This window comes from Chiloscyllium plagiosum, chromosome 3 (assembly GCF_004010195.1).
Source record: "Chiloscyllium plagiosum isolate BGI_BamShark_2017 chromosome 3, ASM401019v2, whole genome shotgun sequence".
Lineage (NCBI taxonomy): Eukaryota > Metazoa > Chordata > Chondrichthyes > Orectolobiformes > Hemiscylliidae > Chiloscyllium > Chiloscyllium plagiosum.
In genome coordinates, this window is record NC_057712.1 from 80,258,081 (window position 1) to 80,275,038 (window position 16,958).

Sequence of the window (16,958 nt, forward strand, 5' to 3'; positions counted from 1 at the left end):
AGGTGTGGGCGCAAGTTTTGCATTTCTTGCGGTTGCAGGTTGGGTTGGTGGGGGGGTGTGGACCTGACGAGGGACTCATGGAGGGAGTGGTCTTTTCGGAACACTGATAGGGGAGGGAAATATATCCTTGGTGGTGGGGTCTGTTTGAGGTGGCAGAAACGATGGATGATACGATGTATATGGAGGTTGGTGGGGTGGTAGGTGAGGACCAGTGGGTTCTGTCCTGGTGGCGATTGGAGGAGCAGGGCTCAAGGGTGGAAGGGAAGTGGAGAAGATGCAGTGGAGAGCATCAATCACATCTGGGGGGAAATTGCAGTCTTTGAAGGAGGCCATCTGGGTTGTTCGGTATTGGAACAGGTCCCCCTGGGAGCAGATGTGGCAGAGATGAAGGAATTGGGAATATGGGATGGTGTTTTTACAGGGGGCAGGGTGGGAGGTGTAGTCTAGGTAGCTGTGGGAGTCGGTTGTTTTATAGTAAATGATCCGGTCGCCTGAAATAGAAATGGAGGTGTCTAGGAAGGGGAGGGAGGAGTCTGAGACGGTCCAGGTAAATGAGGTCAGGGTGGAAGGTGTTGGTAAAGTGGATGAACTGTTCAACCTCCTTGTGGGAGCATGAGGCAGTGCCGATAGTCATCGATGTAGCGGAGGAAAAGGTGGGGGGTGGTGCCAGTGTAGCTGCAGAAGATGGACTGTTCCACATATCCTATGAAGAGGCAGGCATAGCTGGGGCCCATGTGGGTGCCCATGGCTACCTCCTGTTTAAGATTTGTACCAAGTTGCTCAGTTTAGATTACCTATCATCTTGAACTATAAAAATAGTCAATTGTAAAGTCTAGGTTAGTTTTCATTGCACAGCAATGGATTGCTTAAACATTTTCCCTGAAGGGGGCTAGGACTATACCTGATGGATGCAGTCTTTATAGAACACAAGCCTCCTCTAATAACTATCACTATTTAGAAAATTTAAAATGATACAGCTACGAACAGGTCTTCCCCACAAGCTAAGCTTATTTCCCTAATAAAGTTTAGATCTGAGTATTTATCTACTACTCCAAACATTTAACCACAGGAGCAGAATAGTATGGATGCTTGGTTTAGGCCATTGTTCAACTTGATCGATGATCTCGTTGGATTTTAGCTATGTTTAGTTTTGCCATCCTCCCACAGTAACAATATTTATTACCAAAGATACTTCTGCACACTATACATTTGTAGAAACGAAGTCTGCCCAGTCAGAAAATTTAGTGCTATGAGGATAGAATGGTGGACCCCAGGACAGCATCACTTTCCCTTTTATTTTGGTAAAAGGTGGCCAAGTAGACAACACATGAAAACAACTGAATATTAATGAGGATGGTGGCCAGGTGATCAAAAACTGTACATTCAAGTTAATGCTGTTCAATTTAGATCAGCAATCGTCCTGGAATCAGTTACATTCACCCAACCTCTTCAAGGAAACTGAATTTCCTGCAACCTGCAGGAACAAATCAAAATACATTTCAGGTGTTAGTCATTTTCACCCACAGCATAGTAGTAAAATATGAACACTAATACAGGAAACGAGTTAAAACAGAAGGGGGGCATAGTGGGCCAGTGGTTAGTGCTACTGCCTCAGCAGCAGACACCTGGGTTCTATTCCAGTCTTGGAGACTGAAGTTGGCATGTGTCTGTTTCCACTGGGTGCTCCTGTTTCTTCCCAGTCCAAAGATGAGAGAGTAAGGTGGATCGATCATGTCAAACTGCCCTGTCCAGGGATGTGTAGACTCTGGATTAGCCATGGTTAAAATGTGTGAGTTTTGGGGATAGGGAGAGGTGTCTGGGTGTGATCTTTGGAGAATTAGACTTGATGGATCTACTTCTGGAATGTAGGATTAAGAAAATTTGTTGTTACAGCAGCAACTGGGTTTTCTCAATGCAGTCTTTTGATTAGTGAATGTTTGATCAGCATTCACTAATTTGCTTTCCTGTTAGTGATTCATTGGTAACAGTTGTGCTGTGGTACTGAGTCATACAGGCCAAAAAATTCCAATTCTGATGGACTAAAATGCACACAGATCAGACATTAGAACAGCAGGGGAGAAAAGCAAAACTGGTTAAAGTTCAGTGTTCACACTAGGGATACAAGTCTTTAAAAGAAAAAAAACAATTTTGTTGCTAAATATTGCTAGTTGTCATCAAGAATAAAATCTGGTATAACAGCTCAAGTTACGTACTCAAAGAAACTAAAGACAAAGCAATTCAACAAATAAGTCAGTCAATCATTTATTTCAGACATACTCCATGCAACCCCAGTTGAGAACCACTGGTTATCAAATCAAATGGCTAAATGCTAACATCTCCATTTTAAAAATGAAAAGTAAATTCCAACATGTTAGAGCCATGTGATTGACTCCTACTCAAAATGAGTTAGCGAGCAATTCTGTTCTATTAAAATGTCTCAAAAGCTTAAGTTAATAGCATCTACTCAGGATGCCACAGCTTGCCAACCTGACTGCAAAGTTCATCTTGCTACTATCTGGGGAATAATGCTAAAATAGAGAACTTTCTCAGACCAGTTGAGCAACAGGCTGACATTGACTGTTCAGGCATCACCACAGCCCCTCAGGAGGTAGCTCCATAAATACTAGTCTCAGGAGGTGCTTGGCCAATCTGTGCCAAGATGAAACTGAAATATCTACCATCAGCCAGGAGGTATTAAGTAGATGATCCATCTCTGGACAGATTATTTCTGGGGTTCAGTATCAATTTCTGGTCTTACACTTATTTCCAAGAAACATCTGAAGTGGCAAAAGGCACTGGATATGACAAGGCATGTACTCCTTGACAATATTCTGAAAACTTATACTGTAACAGCTTGGTTAGAGTGCAACTAAACACCAACATCTATCTGGAGGAGAAAGGTGAGGACTGTAGATGCTGGATATCAGCTGAAAATGTGTTGCTGGAAAAGCGCAGCAGGTCAGGCAGCATCCAAGGAGCAGGAGAATTGACATTTTGGGCATGAGCTCCTTGGATGCTGCCTGCCCTGCTGCGCTTTTCCAGCAACACTTTCAGCACCAACATCTACCAGATTATAGGAAAAAATCTGAATCAACTTCTCTATGTACAAAAAGTGGGTAAATCAAACCAAATTACTGCCATGTGTCAGGGAGTTGAGATTCTGTCCAGTCCATTTGGCTCTTGACATCCGTCCAGTCTACAGTGACATGTAGAAATTTCCAACAAAAAAGTCAATAAACAGATGGGTTCAAGAACAATTGACACCTTTCACCATTAAACTCTTGCAAGTCCATATTTTTGTTGAATTGAAGTGTCACCATTTGACAACATTACTAATGACATTAAGACTATTTCCTCTTTAAGCAGCTGACTTTATACATGGTCTGGAAGAATCAAGAAAGAGATAACAAGATTAAAATTTTTTAAAACACCAAAAGGCTTGTCATTAGTAATCATGGAGAGAGATCTATTGTTACGCTTAGTCTAAACAATAAACTTCTACCTAAAGCTTAATTCAGCTGACAATACAAGCTTATTCTTTACTGCAACATTCAGTCCACCAAAATCTTTCAGACACGACTGAAAGACTGTTCTTTTCACTTCGGGCCCAACTGCACGTCACAGCTCAGGTCTAAGGTGTAGCCTTACCCATATCACCTCTGGTGAGGAGATGACAGGTGTTGATTAGATTACTCCGTGGAAACAGGCCCTTCGGCCCAACAAGTCCACACTGACCTGCTGAAGTGCAACCCACCCAGACCCATTCCCCTACATTTACCCCTTCACCTAATACTATGGGCGATTCAGCATGGCCAATTCACCTAACCTGCACTTTGGTTTCCTCCCACAACCTGAGCACCTGGAGGAAACCCCATGCAGACAGGGAGAATGTGCAAACTACACAGTTGCCCGAGGCAGGAATTGAACCCAGGTCTCTGACACTATGAAGCAGCAGTGCTAACCACTGCTGCCATGATAGTCACATGCCACCAAAAAAAAAAAAAAGAGACAACATCAGCATCTAATCTGAAGTGGATTTCTCTTTAGGGAATTTCCTCTATCTACTTCTACGGCTGGTTTCCTCTAAAAGAATTAGTTCTTTGGTTAAGAAGAGCAACTGAATCTATGCAGTCTCCAAGTTAGTTTTCTTTACAATTTCAAGAGGACAAAAATCCAAATGTAGGGCTTAGCTTCACCCTTAGTAATTCAATACCAACTTTAAAGGTTTTCTCAACCTCTTAGCTGGGAGAGAAGCAAAGAAGGTTGCACATTTGCAAACAGGCACAGAAGGCAAAACACAAAGTAAACAACCTCTAATTCGTTAGAAACCAGATACTTTTGAACCTTCAATATGGGTTAGTAAATGCAGATGACTAAGGTCATTAGAGTTGTGGATAGTGCCAAAGGATGTTGTAGGTTACAGAGGGACATGGGTAAGCTGCAGAGCTGGGCTGAGGTGGCAAATGGAGTTTAATGTTGAAAATGGAGGTGATTCTCTTTGGAAGGAGCAATGGGAATAAAAAGCTATGGGCTAATGGCAAGATTCTTGGTAGTGTAGATGAGTAGAGTGATCTGAGTGCCCATGTATATAGACCCTGAAAGTTGCCACCCAGATTGATAAGACTGGGTGTTAGCTTTTATTGGTGGAGGGATTGAGTTTCAGAGTCAGAGCCATGTACAAACCTCTGGTGCAACTGCACTTTGAGTATTGTGTACAATTCTGATCGCTGCATTAGAAGGAAGGATGTGGAAGCTTTGGAAAGGGTTCAGAGGAAATGGACTAGAATTTGCCTGGTATGGAGAGAAGGTCTGAAGAAAGGCTGAGGGACTGGAGACTTATTGTTGGAGAGATGATGGTTGAAAGGTGACTTAATTGAGACAAGATAATCAGAAGGCTAGGTAGGGAGACTGAGCTTTTTTCCCCCTCAGACAGCTCACAAGGGGACATTGCTTTGTATGGAGGGGTGATAGATATTAGGACAGATGTCAGAGGTAATTTCTTTACATAATGAGACTGTTCTGCTCCCCTACAACAGTAATAGAATCTCCAACCTGAGGGCATTTTAAATAGTCATTAGATAAACATATGGATGCAAGTTGAATTGTGTAGGATAGCTATAATTCTGTTTTAAAATAGTGATGGAAAAGGATAGACCAGATCTAAAAGTTGAAGTTCTAGATTGGAGAAAGGCCAATTTTGACAGTATTAGGCAAGAACTTTTGAAAGCTGATTGGAGGCAGATGTTTGCAGGTAAAAGGGACAGCTAGAAAATGGGAAGCCTTCATAAATGAGATAACAAGAATCCAGAAGTATACTCCTGTCAGGGTGAAAGGGAAGGCTGGTAGGTATAGGGAATGCTGGATGAAGGAAATTGAGGGTTTGGTTAAGAAAAAAAATGTGAAAGGTATAGACAGGATAGTGAATCCTTAGAGTACAAAGGAAGTAGGAGTATACTTAAGAGGGAAATCAGGAGGGCAAAAAAGGGGACATGAGATAGCTTTGGCAAATAGAATTAAGGAGAATCCAAAGGGTTTTGACAAATAATGACAAAAGGGTAACTAGGGAGAGAATAGGGCCCCTCAAAGATCACAAAGGCAGCCTTTGTGTAGAGCCACAGAAAATGTGGGAGATATTGTGCATCAGTATTTACTGTGGAAAAGATATAGACTGTAGGGAAGTAGATGGTGACATCTTGCAAAGTGTCCAGATTACAGATTACAAGTGCTGGATATCCTGAAACAGTTAAAAGTAGATAAATCCCCAGGACCTGATCAGGTGTACCAGAGAACTCTGGGAAGCTACAGAAGTGATTGCTGGGCCTCTTGCTGAGATATTTGTATCATCGATAGTCACAGGTGAGATGCTGGAAAACTAGAGGTTGGCAAATGTGGTGCCACTATTGAAGGGTAGTAAAGATAAGCCAGGGAACTACAGTCTGGTGAGCCTGACTTCACAGGTGGGCAAGTTGTTGGAGGGAATCCAGAGGGACAGGATGTACATGTATTTGGAAAGGCAAGGACCGATTCACGATAGTCAACATGGCTGTGTGTGGGAAATTGCGTCTCAAACTTGATTGGGTTTTCTGAAATAGTAACAAAGGATTGATGAGGGCAGAGCAGTACATGACATCTATATGGATGTCAGTAAGGCGTTTGACAAGGTTTCCCCATGGGAGACTGATTAGCAAGGTTAGACCTCATGGAATACAGGGAGAACTAGCCATTTGGATACAGAACTGGCTCAAAGGTAGAAGACAGAGGGTGGTGGTGGTGGAGGGTTGTTTTTCAGACTGGAGGCCTGCGACTAGTGGAGTGCCACAAGGATCAGTGCTGGGCTCTCCTTTGTCATTTAGATAATTGATTTGGATGCGAGCACTAGAGGTAGTTAGTAAGTTTGCAGATGACACCAAAATTGGGAGGTGTAGTGGACAGCAAAGAGGGTTACCTCAGACTACAACAGGATTGGACCAGATGGGCCAGTGGGCTGAGAAGTGGCAGATGGAGTTTAATTCAGACGAGAGAGGTGCTGCATTTTGGGAAATCAAATCTTAGCAGGACGTATACACTTAATGGTAGGGTCCTCAGAAGTGTTGCTGAACAAAGACCTTTGAGTGCAGGTTCAATATTTCTTGAAAGTGGAGTCGCAGGTAGATAGGATAGTGAAGATGTTTGGTATGCTTTCCTTTATTGGTCAGAGTACAGGAGTTGGGAGGTCATGTTGCAGCTGTACAGGCCATTGGTTAGGCCACTGTTGGAATATTGTGTGCAATTTGTCTCCTTCCTATCAGAAAGATGTTGTGAAACTTGAAAGGGTTCAACAAAGATTTACAAGGATGTTGCCAGGGTTAGAGGATTGGAGCTATATAGGAGAGGCTGAACAGGTTGGGGCTGTTTTCCCTGGAGCGTCAGAGGCTGAGGGGTGACCTTAGAGGTTTACAAAATTATGAGGGACATGGATAGGATAAATTAGTCTTTTCCCTGGGGTCATGGAGTCCAGAACTAGAGGGCATAGGTTTAGGGTGAGAGGGGAAGATAACAAAAACCTAAGGGGCAACTTTTTCAGAGGGTGGTACTTGTATGGAATGAGCTGCCAGAGAATGTGGTGGAGGCTGGTACAATTACAACATTTAAGAGGCATTTGAATGGGTATATGAATAGGAAGGGTTTGGAGGGATATGGGCCAGGTGCTGGCAGGTGGGACTAGATTGAGTTGGACCAAAGGGTCTGTTTCTATGCTGTACATCGACAACGATGAGCTAGACTTCAGATTGTTGCGCAAACCTATGGAATCAGAGGGCCGAATGGCCTGTATTATGCTGTAATGTTCTATCAGTTATAATGTAACTGAAGTCTAACTGGGTGGCAATACTTAAATTGACTAGTGTACTCAATTTTGATAATTTAACTGATTGAAAGTGGAACTACACCAAAATGCCAAAAGAAATATTAATATTTAATTATTCTTGATCTGAGTATTTTGGTTTATTTACCAAAAATCCTTGGAAGAGTCAGGTCAGTAATGCTTACCAATATACATAATACTGGTGGCTGTCATGTCACATAGTGCAGGGGGTAGGAAAATGAAAGAGTTGAATTTCTTTGCAGAAGCCATTTGGGGTTCTGGTTTTCTTCGATCATGGCATACAAGTATGTAGAATACAGCCAAACAGGAGACTTCTCCAAGAAACATTCCCACTGCCTGAAAGGAGACAAGAAATAATGGTGGTAAGTGAGAAAAGCTACTTCCCTGTCCTGCCCCTCACTCAGTTGAATTCCCTAGAGTTTCTTCCACTTCACAAAATCTCCTTCAGTTGGTATTTAGGCTCCAACTGCCTTACATTTAGGCAAATCTGAGGGCAGATGACAGAAGCAAAGTTATGATTCAGAATTTTTTTTCCTCAGACCCCAAAGTAAAAAAGCTAAAATCTTGATTAAATGGAGGACAGAACAGCTGGGATATGGGAGTAGAGAGAATGTGGGGCAATGTCATGAAAAGGTCAGTCAGTAGGGTACAGGAAGCCACTGTTTCAGTGACGAAGGTCAAAGACAAGGGAAAAAACTGACAACAGATCAATACTTACTGCTGGAGGGATTGTTCTGCTTGCTTGACAAGCATGATTTTTTAAAAACACAAGCTGGACAAATTAGTTCTGATATTATTGCTAAGATTTAAGAGGATTTTTCAGTAATGCTGATAATGCCTACTCACCTGAAGGAAAGGATGATCAAACAGATGTTTTGGTGATCCATTGCAACCATTGGCACTAAATCCATCAGCCCACCTGGAGAAAGTCCAAAAAATTCAATTTTTCATTGCTTGATCAATTGTAGCAAGAGTGTGGCTTGTCTTACAAGTTAGAAAATAATGGAGACTCACTTAATCTTAACCTGTTTTGTACAAAAATGAAGGTTTAACAACTACCCTCAAGTGAAAAAGCAAGTCAAGACAAACAATACAACCCAATACTGGGAAACTTCCATTACCTTGCTGAAAAGTAGACAGGAGACAGACGAAGGGGAAAAATGGTCTCATCATTTAAAGGAAATGAAAAATCATGCTTTAGTTGATGATTTGACTGAGTATGGCTGCCTTGGCTTCAGGGATCCTAGGTGGAACTACCATGGTTGAAGAAATATTCTTTACTGTGTTGAGCATGTATACTTTCATTCGTAAACTGAATAAAGTCTTAAGACCACTTCAAATGCAAGTTCTAAGTGAAAAATTTCCAAAACAGCATTTCCAACAACAAATACCATAGTTCTCTGGTCAGCAGCAAGTATCCATGCTGCACTCACTGGTCATAAAGCAAGCTAGGCAGCTGACTTAACTGCATCATACTTCTCCATGAAAGTATCACTTGGTCAGCAGCTGAATTTAAAAAGCAATCGTTACTACAGTCTTGAAAGATGTAATGTTCAAATTTTGCTTATTCTGCTACAAGATTTTGCAACATGTCTGAATATTTCAAATGCATCAGCAAAAAAGTTTTCTTGGATTGAAAGTCTGTTCCACACAAGGTGATTGGAAACAATTATTCCAAGGCACTGCTCGGCAAACTGCTGAGTAGGCAGATGTAAATCTCTGGACTCATGGGACTGGGACAAGGCAAGTGGCAGAATAGCTGTGATTAGCCCTGCTGCCTTTCATCTCCAGGGATCAGAGTTCCATTCCCCCTCAAGTGGCTGAGGGGTTTGCACATTGTGGGTTTCCTTCAGGTGCTCTGGTTTCCTCAAAGCTGTGCAAATTAGGTGGATTGGTCATGCTAAATTACCTATCATTGCCAGGGATGGGTAGGCTAGGTGGATTAGTCTTGGGAAGTACAAGGATGGGTAGGTGGGTCTGGGGGACACACTGCAGGTCAGTGTGGACTAAGTGGGTCAAACAGCCTGCTTTCACAGAGGGGCTATTGCTCCCACACTATTCCACCCCCTCAAATCCTGATCAGCTGTTGCCATTTGAGGCTGACCCAGCACAAGAGCACACCTGATCAACAAAAAAACTCAATCCATTCATGACTGGAACCATCAAGTACCACTAGAGTCTTCACTTGAGGAGAAGTGTATTACATGCAAGTCAGCAGCTGGACACCACTTTCAGCCATCAAAAGCAGGTTGTTGAAAGAGGTCATGATCTATTAACCTGTGTCACTGGGTCCACTTGAGGCAGCGTGTCATAACTTGACCCAGACTGATGCACTGCACCACAACAGTCTGGATTAAAAAATGGGAAAGACATGCAGAAGGCAGCAAAACAGAAGTCCTAGAAAAGGACAAAAGGTGCAAGGAAAACAAGAAAACAACTAGAGGGCAAAGAGTGTTAAAACACTGGAAAGCAAGATTAGAAAGAAACCCAAGTATATCAAGAGTCAGATATGTACAGCATGGAAACAGACCCTTTGATCCAATTTGTCCATGCCAACCAGTTATCCTAACCTAATCTAGTTCCACTTGCCAGTACCTGGCCTATATCCCTCCAAACCCTTCCTATGCATATAGTGATCCAGATGACTCAATGCTATAATTGTACTAGCCTCCATCACTTCCATACACACACCATCCTCTGATAAAGTTGCCCCCCCAAGTCTTATCTTTCCCCTCACTTGTCTTTTTATCCTATCCATGGCCCTCATTTTATAAACCTCTGAAGGTGACCCCTCAGCCCCTGCTGCTCTAGGGAAAACAGCCCCAGCCTATTCTGGCTCTCCCTATAGCTCAAATCCAACTCTGGCAACATCCTTGCAAGTCTTTTCTGAACCCTTTCAAGTTTCACAACATCCTTCTGATAGGAAGAGACCAGAATGGCACAATGTTCCAAAAGTGGCCTAACCAATGTCCTGTACAACCCCAATTTGACCTCCTAATTCCTATACTCAATACTCTGACCAATGACGGAAAGCATACCAAACACCTTCACCATCCTATCTATCTGCAACTCCACTTAAGGAATTATGAACCTGCACTCCAAGGTCTCTGTTCAGACACTCCAGGACTTTACCATTAAGAGTACTGCTGATTTATTTTTCCAAAATGCAACTCAGCTTATTTAGATAAGCTATCTGCCACTCCATCCATTGGCCCAGTGATCAGGATTCCATTGTATTTAATTAACCTTCACTGGGAGACTGAGGTCTGCAGATGCTGGAGATCAGAGTTGGAGTGTTGCTGAAAGACAGGTCAAGCAGCATCCAAGGAGCAGGGAAAAACATTTTGGCCCCAGCAAACTTAACTATACCTCCTACATTCACATCAAAGTCATTTGTAATGACAAAAAGTAGCAGACCCAGTACTGATCCTTGTGGGACATCACTGGAGGAGGAGAATGATGGGGGGAAAAACGGGACAAAACAAAAGGAAGCCCTATTAGGTAACAAGGCAGCAATTAAAATCAATGAGAAGGAGATGATGAACATTAGTGTTAAAATGAGTAGGTCACATCTATCTTTACTCATAACAATGCAAAGTACAGCATTCAAGAGAGTGACATTCCGATTGATTAGCAAGTGGCATTAGAGGCTTTGACAGATTTAGAGCTGGGGACTTGTCCATCTCTATCCAGTTATATCCCAGGGTGTTGTAAGACAAGGGAAGAAATGACAGAGGCCCTTACCCAATTTAAAAGTGGTCTCTGGCCACAGCCACAGGAAGTGCCAGAGGATTGGAGGACAGCTAATTGGTTTGACATCACAGGGTGGAACAGACTCACTGGTCTTGTGACCTGATCTAATAGTTGTATGGAAATTAACCTAAGAAAACATTGGAGAAAGTTAATCTCCATTTAGACAATATTTGATCAGGGATAGTCAGCAACACCTTTGTCAGAGAGAAGCCATGCCTAATAAGTCTGGTAGAATTTTAAGGTGGTGACCAAGTGTTTGGATGAGGATAGGGCATTTGATGTAGTATTTGGATTTCAGCAAGGGCTTTATCAAGGTTTTATGCTGGTAACTGAAAAGTAAGAGCTCATGGGATCCAGGGTAACTTGGCAAGTTGAATCCAAAATGAGTTTAGTGATGAGACAGGGTGGTTGTGAAAGGTTATAGGTGACTGGAACCAGATACTTATTACCGTAAGGATCTTCACACTACATCAGGTGTGTTTGAAAAAGCCCAAACCCATTAGACTAGAACGGAGCCAGACCTTTAAAAGGAACTGCTGCTATTTCAAGTCAACATGAGTTAGAACTTATCTCCCAATGTAGAAACTGAAAAGAATCTGTCCAACTCAGTTGAAAATTTAAAATTAACTGAATCTCAGACAGTTTACTGAAAAATGCCTTCTGGCATGAAGTCCAAAAGCCCTGTGTATCTTCACAGACCTCAGTGGGAGAGCATTTCAGGGATAGTAATCACAACTGACTTTTACTGTACTCATGAGGGGATACAAGCAGACAGTATGGAGGGGGGGGAAGGAAGAAGAATTTACAATGCTGAGGCAGGAACTGGGGTGCCTAAATTGGCAGATGTTCAGGGAAAGCCACAACAGAAGTGAGGAGTTTAGGAAGCACTTGCTGATAGACAAACCTGTCCAGCACTGAAGCATGGAATGTTAGGTTGAAAGAACCTTGGGTGACAAGAGATGTGGAACATCTAGTAGAGAGGGAGGATGATTAAAGTGGAGGTGGCAAGGATCAGTCAGAGGTTGAGGGTTAGAAGGTAGCCAGACAGGAGACAGAACAGACTTAGGGGAGCTGGAAGGGGGCACTTAAAGCTTTAATGGGTAGGATTAGGGAAAACCCCCAAGGCATTCTACACTTGAGACAAGAGGATAGCCAGAGTGAGGGTAGGGCCAAATCAGGGATAGAGGATAGAGTGGTGTCTGGAGTTGGTAGGGGAGGTCTTTGAATAAGGAAGCAAAGTTGATTGGGGAGGAGGATGTGCTGAAAGTTTCAAAAACACAAGGCTAGATAAATCCTCCAGTCAGAATATACCATTGGTTGCTACAGGGAAGAAATTGCTGCACCTTTGAGGATCCTTGCATCCTCACTATCCACTGGAGTATTGCCAGATGATTGGAGGGTGGCAAATTAAAGGGAATAGCAATAATCCTGGAAGTTACAGACCAGTCTTAAGTCAGTAGTGGGCAAAGTTTGAGGATTCTGAGACAAGATTGATTACTTTGAAAAGCAAAGTTTGATTAGAGATGGTCAGTATGGTTTGAGGGACAGGTCATACCTTATTGAATTCTTTGAGGCTGTGACAAAACATGAAGCTAGAGCAGTGGATGTGGTATACATTATCAAATGCCTTGCTGAAATCAATGTTTCCCACAGTAGGCTCATTCAGAAATGAAGAGATATTGAATACAAGGAAATGTGGCTATCCAGATACAGAATTGGCTGTCCCATAGGTGACAGGGTGGTGGTGGATGGATGGTATATGGTGGAGTGGTGACCAGTGGTGTTCCACAGGGATCATTCTAGGACCTCTGCTCTGATTTTTATAAATGACAAAGTAGAAGGGTGGGTGAGTAAGTTTGCTGATGACAAAGGTTGGTGGAGTTGTGGATAGTGTGGAGGACTGTTATAGGTTGCAACAAGACATTGACAGGATGCAGTATGGGTTGATAACTGGCAGATGGAGCTCAACCTGGAAAAAGGGTGCAGTTAATCATTTTGAAAGGTTAAATTTGAATGCAGAAAATGGGGTTAAAGACAGGATTCTTCGTAGTGTGGAGGAACAGTTCATCAATCCCTCAAAAGTTACCACCCAGGTTGATAAGGCTGTTAAGACATGTGTTGGCTTTCATTAGCAAGAGGATTGAATTTAAGAGCCACGAGGTTATGCTACAGCTCTATAGAGCCCAGTTTAGATCACACTTGGATTATTATGTTCAGTTCTGGTTGTCTCAGATGAGAAAGCTTTAGAGGGTGCAGCAGAGATTTACCAGGATGCTGCCTGGACTGTAGGGCATGTCTTAAGTGGAGGGAGCAAAGGCTTCTCATTGGAAGATGGAGGAGGTGACTTCATAGAAGTGCGAGATGAGAGGCTTAGAGTGGATAGCCGGAGACTTGAGGGGGCATACTTTTAAATTAACTGGAGGAAGGTTTAGCAGAGATGTCAGAAGCAGGTTCTTGACACAATGGTGGGTGCGGGGAATGCACTGCTGGCAGTGGTAGTAGAGTCTAACACATTATCCAGGAGTCACTTAAATTTCCTAGGCACAAGAAAGATAGTACAATTAAGGGTATTTAGGTTAGTCTGATTTAGAGTAGGATAAAGGGTTGGCACATGAGTGCTGAAGGGCCTGTACTGTACTGTTGAGATATTCCTGAAGAAATCCTTACATTTGTAATGAAAAATGAGAACACTAGGTTTGGCAGCATTTGTGATAAGATAAGCAGTTAACATTGAAACCAAGTGACTCTTGTTAGAGATTCCTCCTGATGAATTGGCCATTTGGTGTTGGAGAGAATTGGTGTCTGAAGTCATGTTTGGATGGCAAATCTCACCACTTGTCAGCTTATAGAATGGGCTGCTCTAAACTCATTTCATCTGAATGAATCAGGTCTTGACAAGAGGACAGATTCAGATTTACTCTGGCATCATACTTTCACCCCTTTAGGGTTTTTGAACCCACTTCAGAGCCCTGCTTAAACTGAGCTGTTGGAAAGGAGTCTAAGGCACAAACCAAACAATTTCACCATACATCTGACACTTAATCAGTGGTCTTTCAATTCCATAAGCAGTCAAAGTTATTGTTTGATGGTGATCATTTTGGCAATATCCAACTGTTGCTAGGCTATGGTTATTCAGGAGTTACATATTTAATGGAAAGTTAGCATTTTGGCAGCAATCAAGAAAGTTTGAGATTCAATGAAATGTTCTATAGTCACTAAAGTTTGATAGTTGAGATTGGAATAGCTTTTACATATAGTTGCACCATAACACCTGACAAAAGGCACCATTTGTCCTTTAAAGAAAGGTCTTGCAAAACTCACCCAAATGATAGACTAGGTGAGAACACAACCTTGGAGCCTGCTTACCAGAGGAACCAGCAGTTCTTCAGTGGAGCTTTATTTCAAAATAGTTGGAGCATTAAGCCACTTCTATCATGACTGGATCTTTAGGACTGTTTTGCAAAAGGAATGGTATTGTGGTAAACAAATATGGACTAGAACACATTTGATGTACAATGTAGCCGATTCAGCTACATTAGTCAGCTAAACACCACAGAAACAAACCCTTTGGTACAACTCATCCAAAGGAGATGATCTAAACTGATCTAGTTCCATTTAAATTACCACACCTATCAAGTTTTACTTCTGCCTTGTCTTTGACTGAGGTGCAGTTCCTGGTTACTGTAAGTGAGAAGGTCAACATCAATCCAACCCATATTAGATGGTCATTTACCTTCAATTCCAGACTTTTTGGAAGTCCATTAGAAGTTTCCCATTATCCATTACATGCAGAATCTTTAATAAAATCCCTTCCACCCCCAGTTCAAGTGTTGGGAACATTCACTCCAATTTGACTCACCCTTAGGTGAGGCATAATATAGCTGATCAATTGCTGACTTGCACTGCTGTTCTCTAAATCAAGAGGAAATGAGTCATATTGTGGCTTTGAAATTCAAGGGCTTTTCCAGTACAGAGAAGAAAATCCAACCACCAATTAGTCATTAGCTCCATGTCCAAACTCAAAGGACCAATCTGTATTTTAATGTTAAAACAGGAATACCAGTGCAAAAATGGAGCAAAATATTGTTGTTCCAGGAGGTTGAGAAAAATGATAAAAACTTTCAGAACTTGCAAGTGGTTGTTCCTATGGTGGAATTCCACAGGTTCCCTTTAGTGACACCTTTGGTAGGAGACTCAGCATTCATCCCCCTCAATCTTGTGGCAGACTGAAAGGCAGCATACATCAGTCTGCACAATGATAAGCCTCGACCTTGTGCTTCTCTTAGATTAAGGAAGGAAACTGATTACCTCCATTAAGCCTCGACAGTACTGAAGCGATTTAACAATAGCATTGGTACAAATACAAGTTCCAGGTCAGCATTCTCTCATTAGATAGTTATCAGCTTTGATTCAAACACCTAAATATTAGAACACAGGTAAAACCCGCTAATTTAGGCCAAGCACAAAAGCTCACCTTGCACTAATTAGATTAGATTACATTAGTGTGGAAACAGGCCCTTCGGCCCAACAAGTCCACACTGACCCACCGAAGTGTAACCCACCCATACCCCTACATTTACCCCTTACCTAAAGGTAGGCAATTTAGCATGGCCAATTCACCTGACCTGCACATCTTTGGACTGGAGGAAACTGGAACACCTGGAGGAAACCCACACTGACATGGGGAGAATGTGCAAACTCCACACAGTCAGTTGCCTGAGGCAGGAATTGAACCCAGGTCTCTGGCGCTGAGGCAGCAGTGCTAACCACTGTGCCACTGCGCTGCCCACAATCTTAAATTGAGTGGCAAAGAATTTTCTCAAATAATTTTATTCTTTAAAATAGTGATTTAAGCCCAAAAACTAAACTCCTTTCTCAAACCTCCCACTCTACAATACTAGTCCTATAAAAGCCCCAATAAGATGTACCAAAGGAAAAGATCACTTCAAGAATCTACACAGCTGGCTGATTGCAGAAGAGATGACTCAGTCTTCTGCTGCACAAATTTATGATCAGGTACCTTTGAGGGGTATTTGGTTAATCAGTTGACTTTTTGGTGCTCTGTTGTACTGCCCAAAACATCAGACTAGCTCCGAAATTGAATTTTTTAATGACATAAAACAATTAGTTTTTGGTCTCTTGGGGCATAATTTAAACAGGTTGGCTGAATTTGTACCATGGCAACACAGCTCCAGCTATTTGTTTAAAAACATAACACTTAGTTGTGAAAGTTGTTCAGCACACATTCAGTCCTTGCCAGCTTTCACAGTAGTGTACACACCCAGACCTTCATAATATGAAGTCACAAGACTATGTTCATACTGATATCTGCTATTTACATTCCTGGTAGGAAGGACTAACCAGAGAAAAGTCCTCTTGACACATGAAAATACATCTGTCACATGGTGTGGTACCACAATACAAGGGATTTCTACAAATCTGGCAACTCAAAGTTGGCCAACCCTGAAGCACAGAGCATGTCCTTGTTGTGATGGCCTATCTGGTGAGCTAATCTATCCATAGTCTATGGAGTTTTTATTCCTTTTTGGAGTGTCAACTTCACTGGCTGGGAATTTATGATCAGTCCCAAACTGACATTCAGGAAGTGACAAGGAGCTGCTTTTGAGAATTGCTACAAAGTTGAGAATATTTGTAGCTTGGGTGCTCATTGTGGTTCTGTTCACCAAGCTGGGAATTTGTGTTGCAGACGTTTCATCCCATCTAGGTGACAGTCTGTTTGGGAGCCTCCTGTGAAGCACTTCTGCAATGTTTCCTCTGGCATTTATAGTGATTTGTATCTGCCGCTTCTGGTTGTCAGTTCCAGCTGTCCACTGCAGTGGCC

General features: G+C 42.3%; 1 protein-coding gene across 1 annotated transcript in view; it reads right to left on the reverse strand.

Annotated features, from left to right (window-relative positions):
• slc35f6 (solute carrier family 35 member F6) overlaps positions 1–16,958 on the reverse strand; it is a 35,952-nt gene that overhangs the window by 10,127 nt on the left and 8,867 nt on the right. Inside the window, exons 2-3 of the mRNA XM_043685142.1 lie at positions 8,210–8,282; positions 7,528–7,699 (exon numbers count right to left, since the gene is read on the reverse strand). Of these exons, the coding sequence (XP_043541077.1) occupies positions 7,528–7,699; positions 8,210–8,282 (245 nt within the window). The remainder of the gene's footprint in view (positions 1–7,527; positions 7,700–8,209; positions 8,283–16,958) is intronic.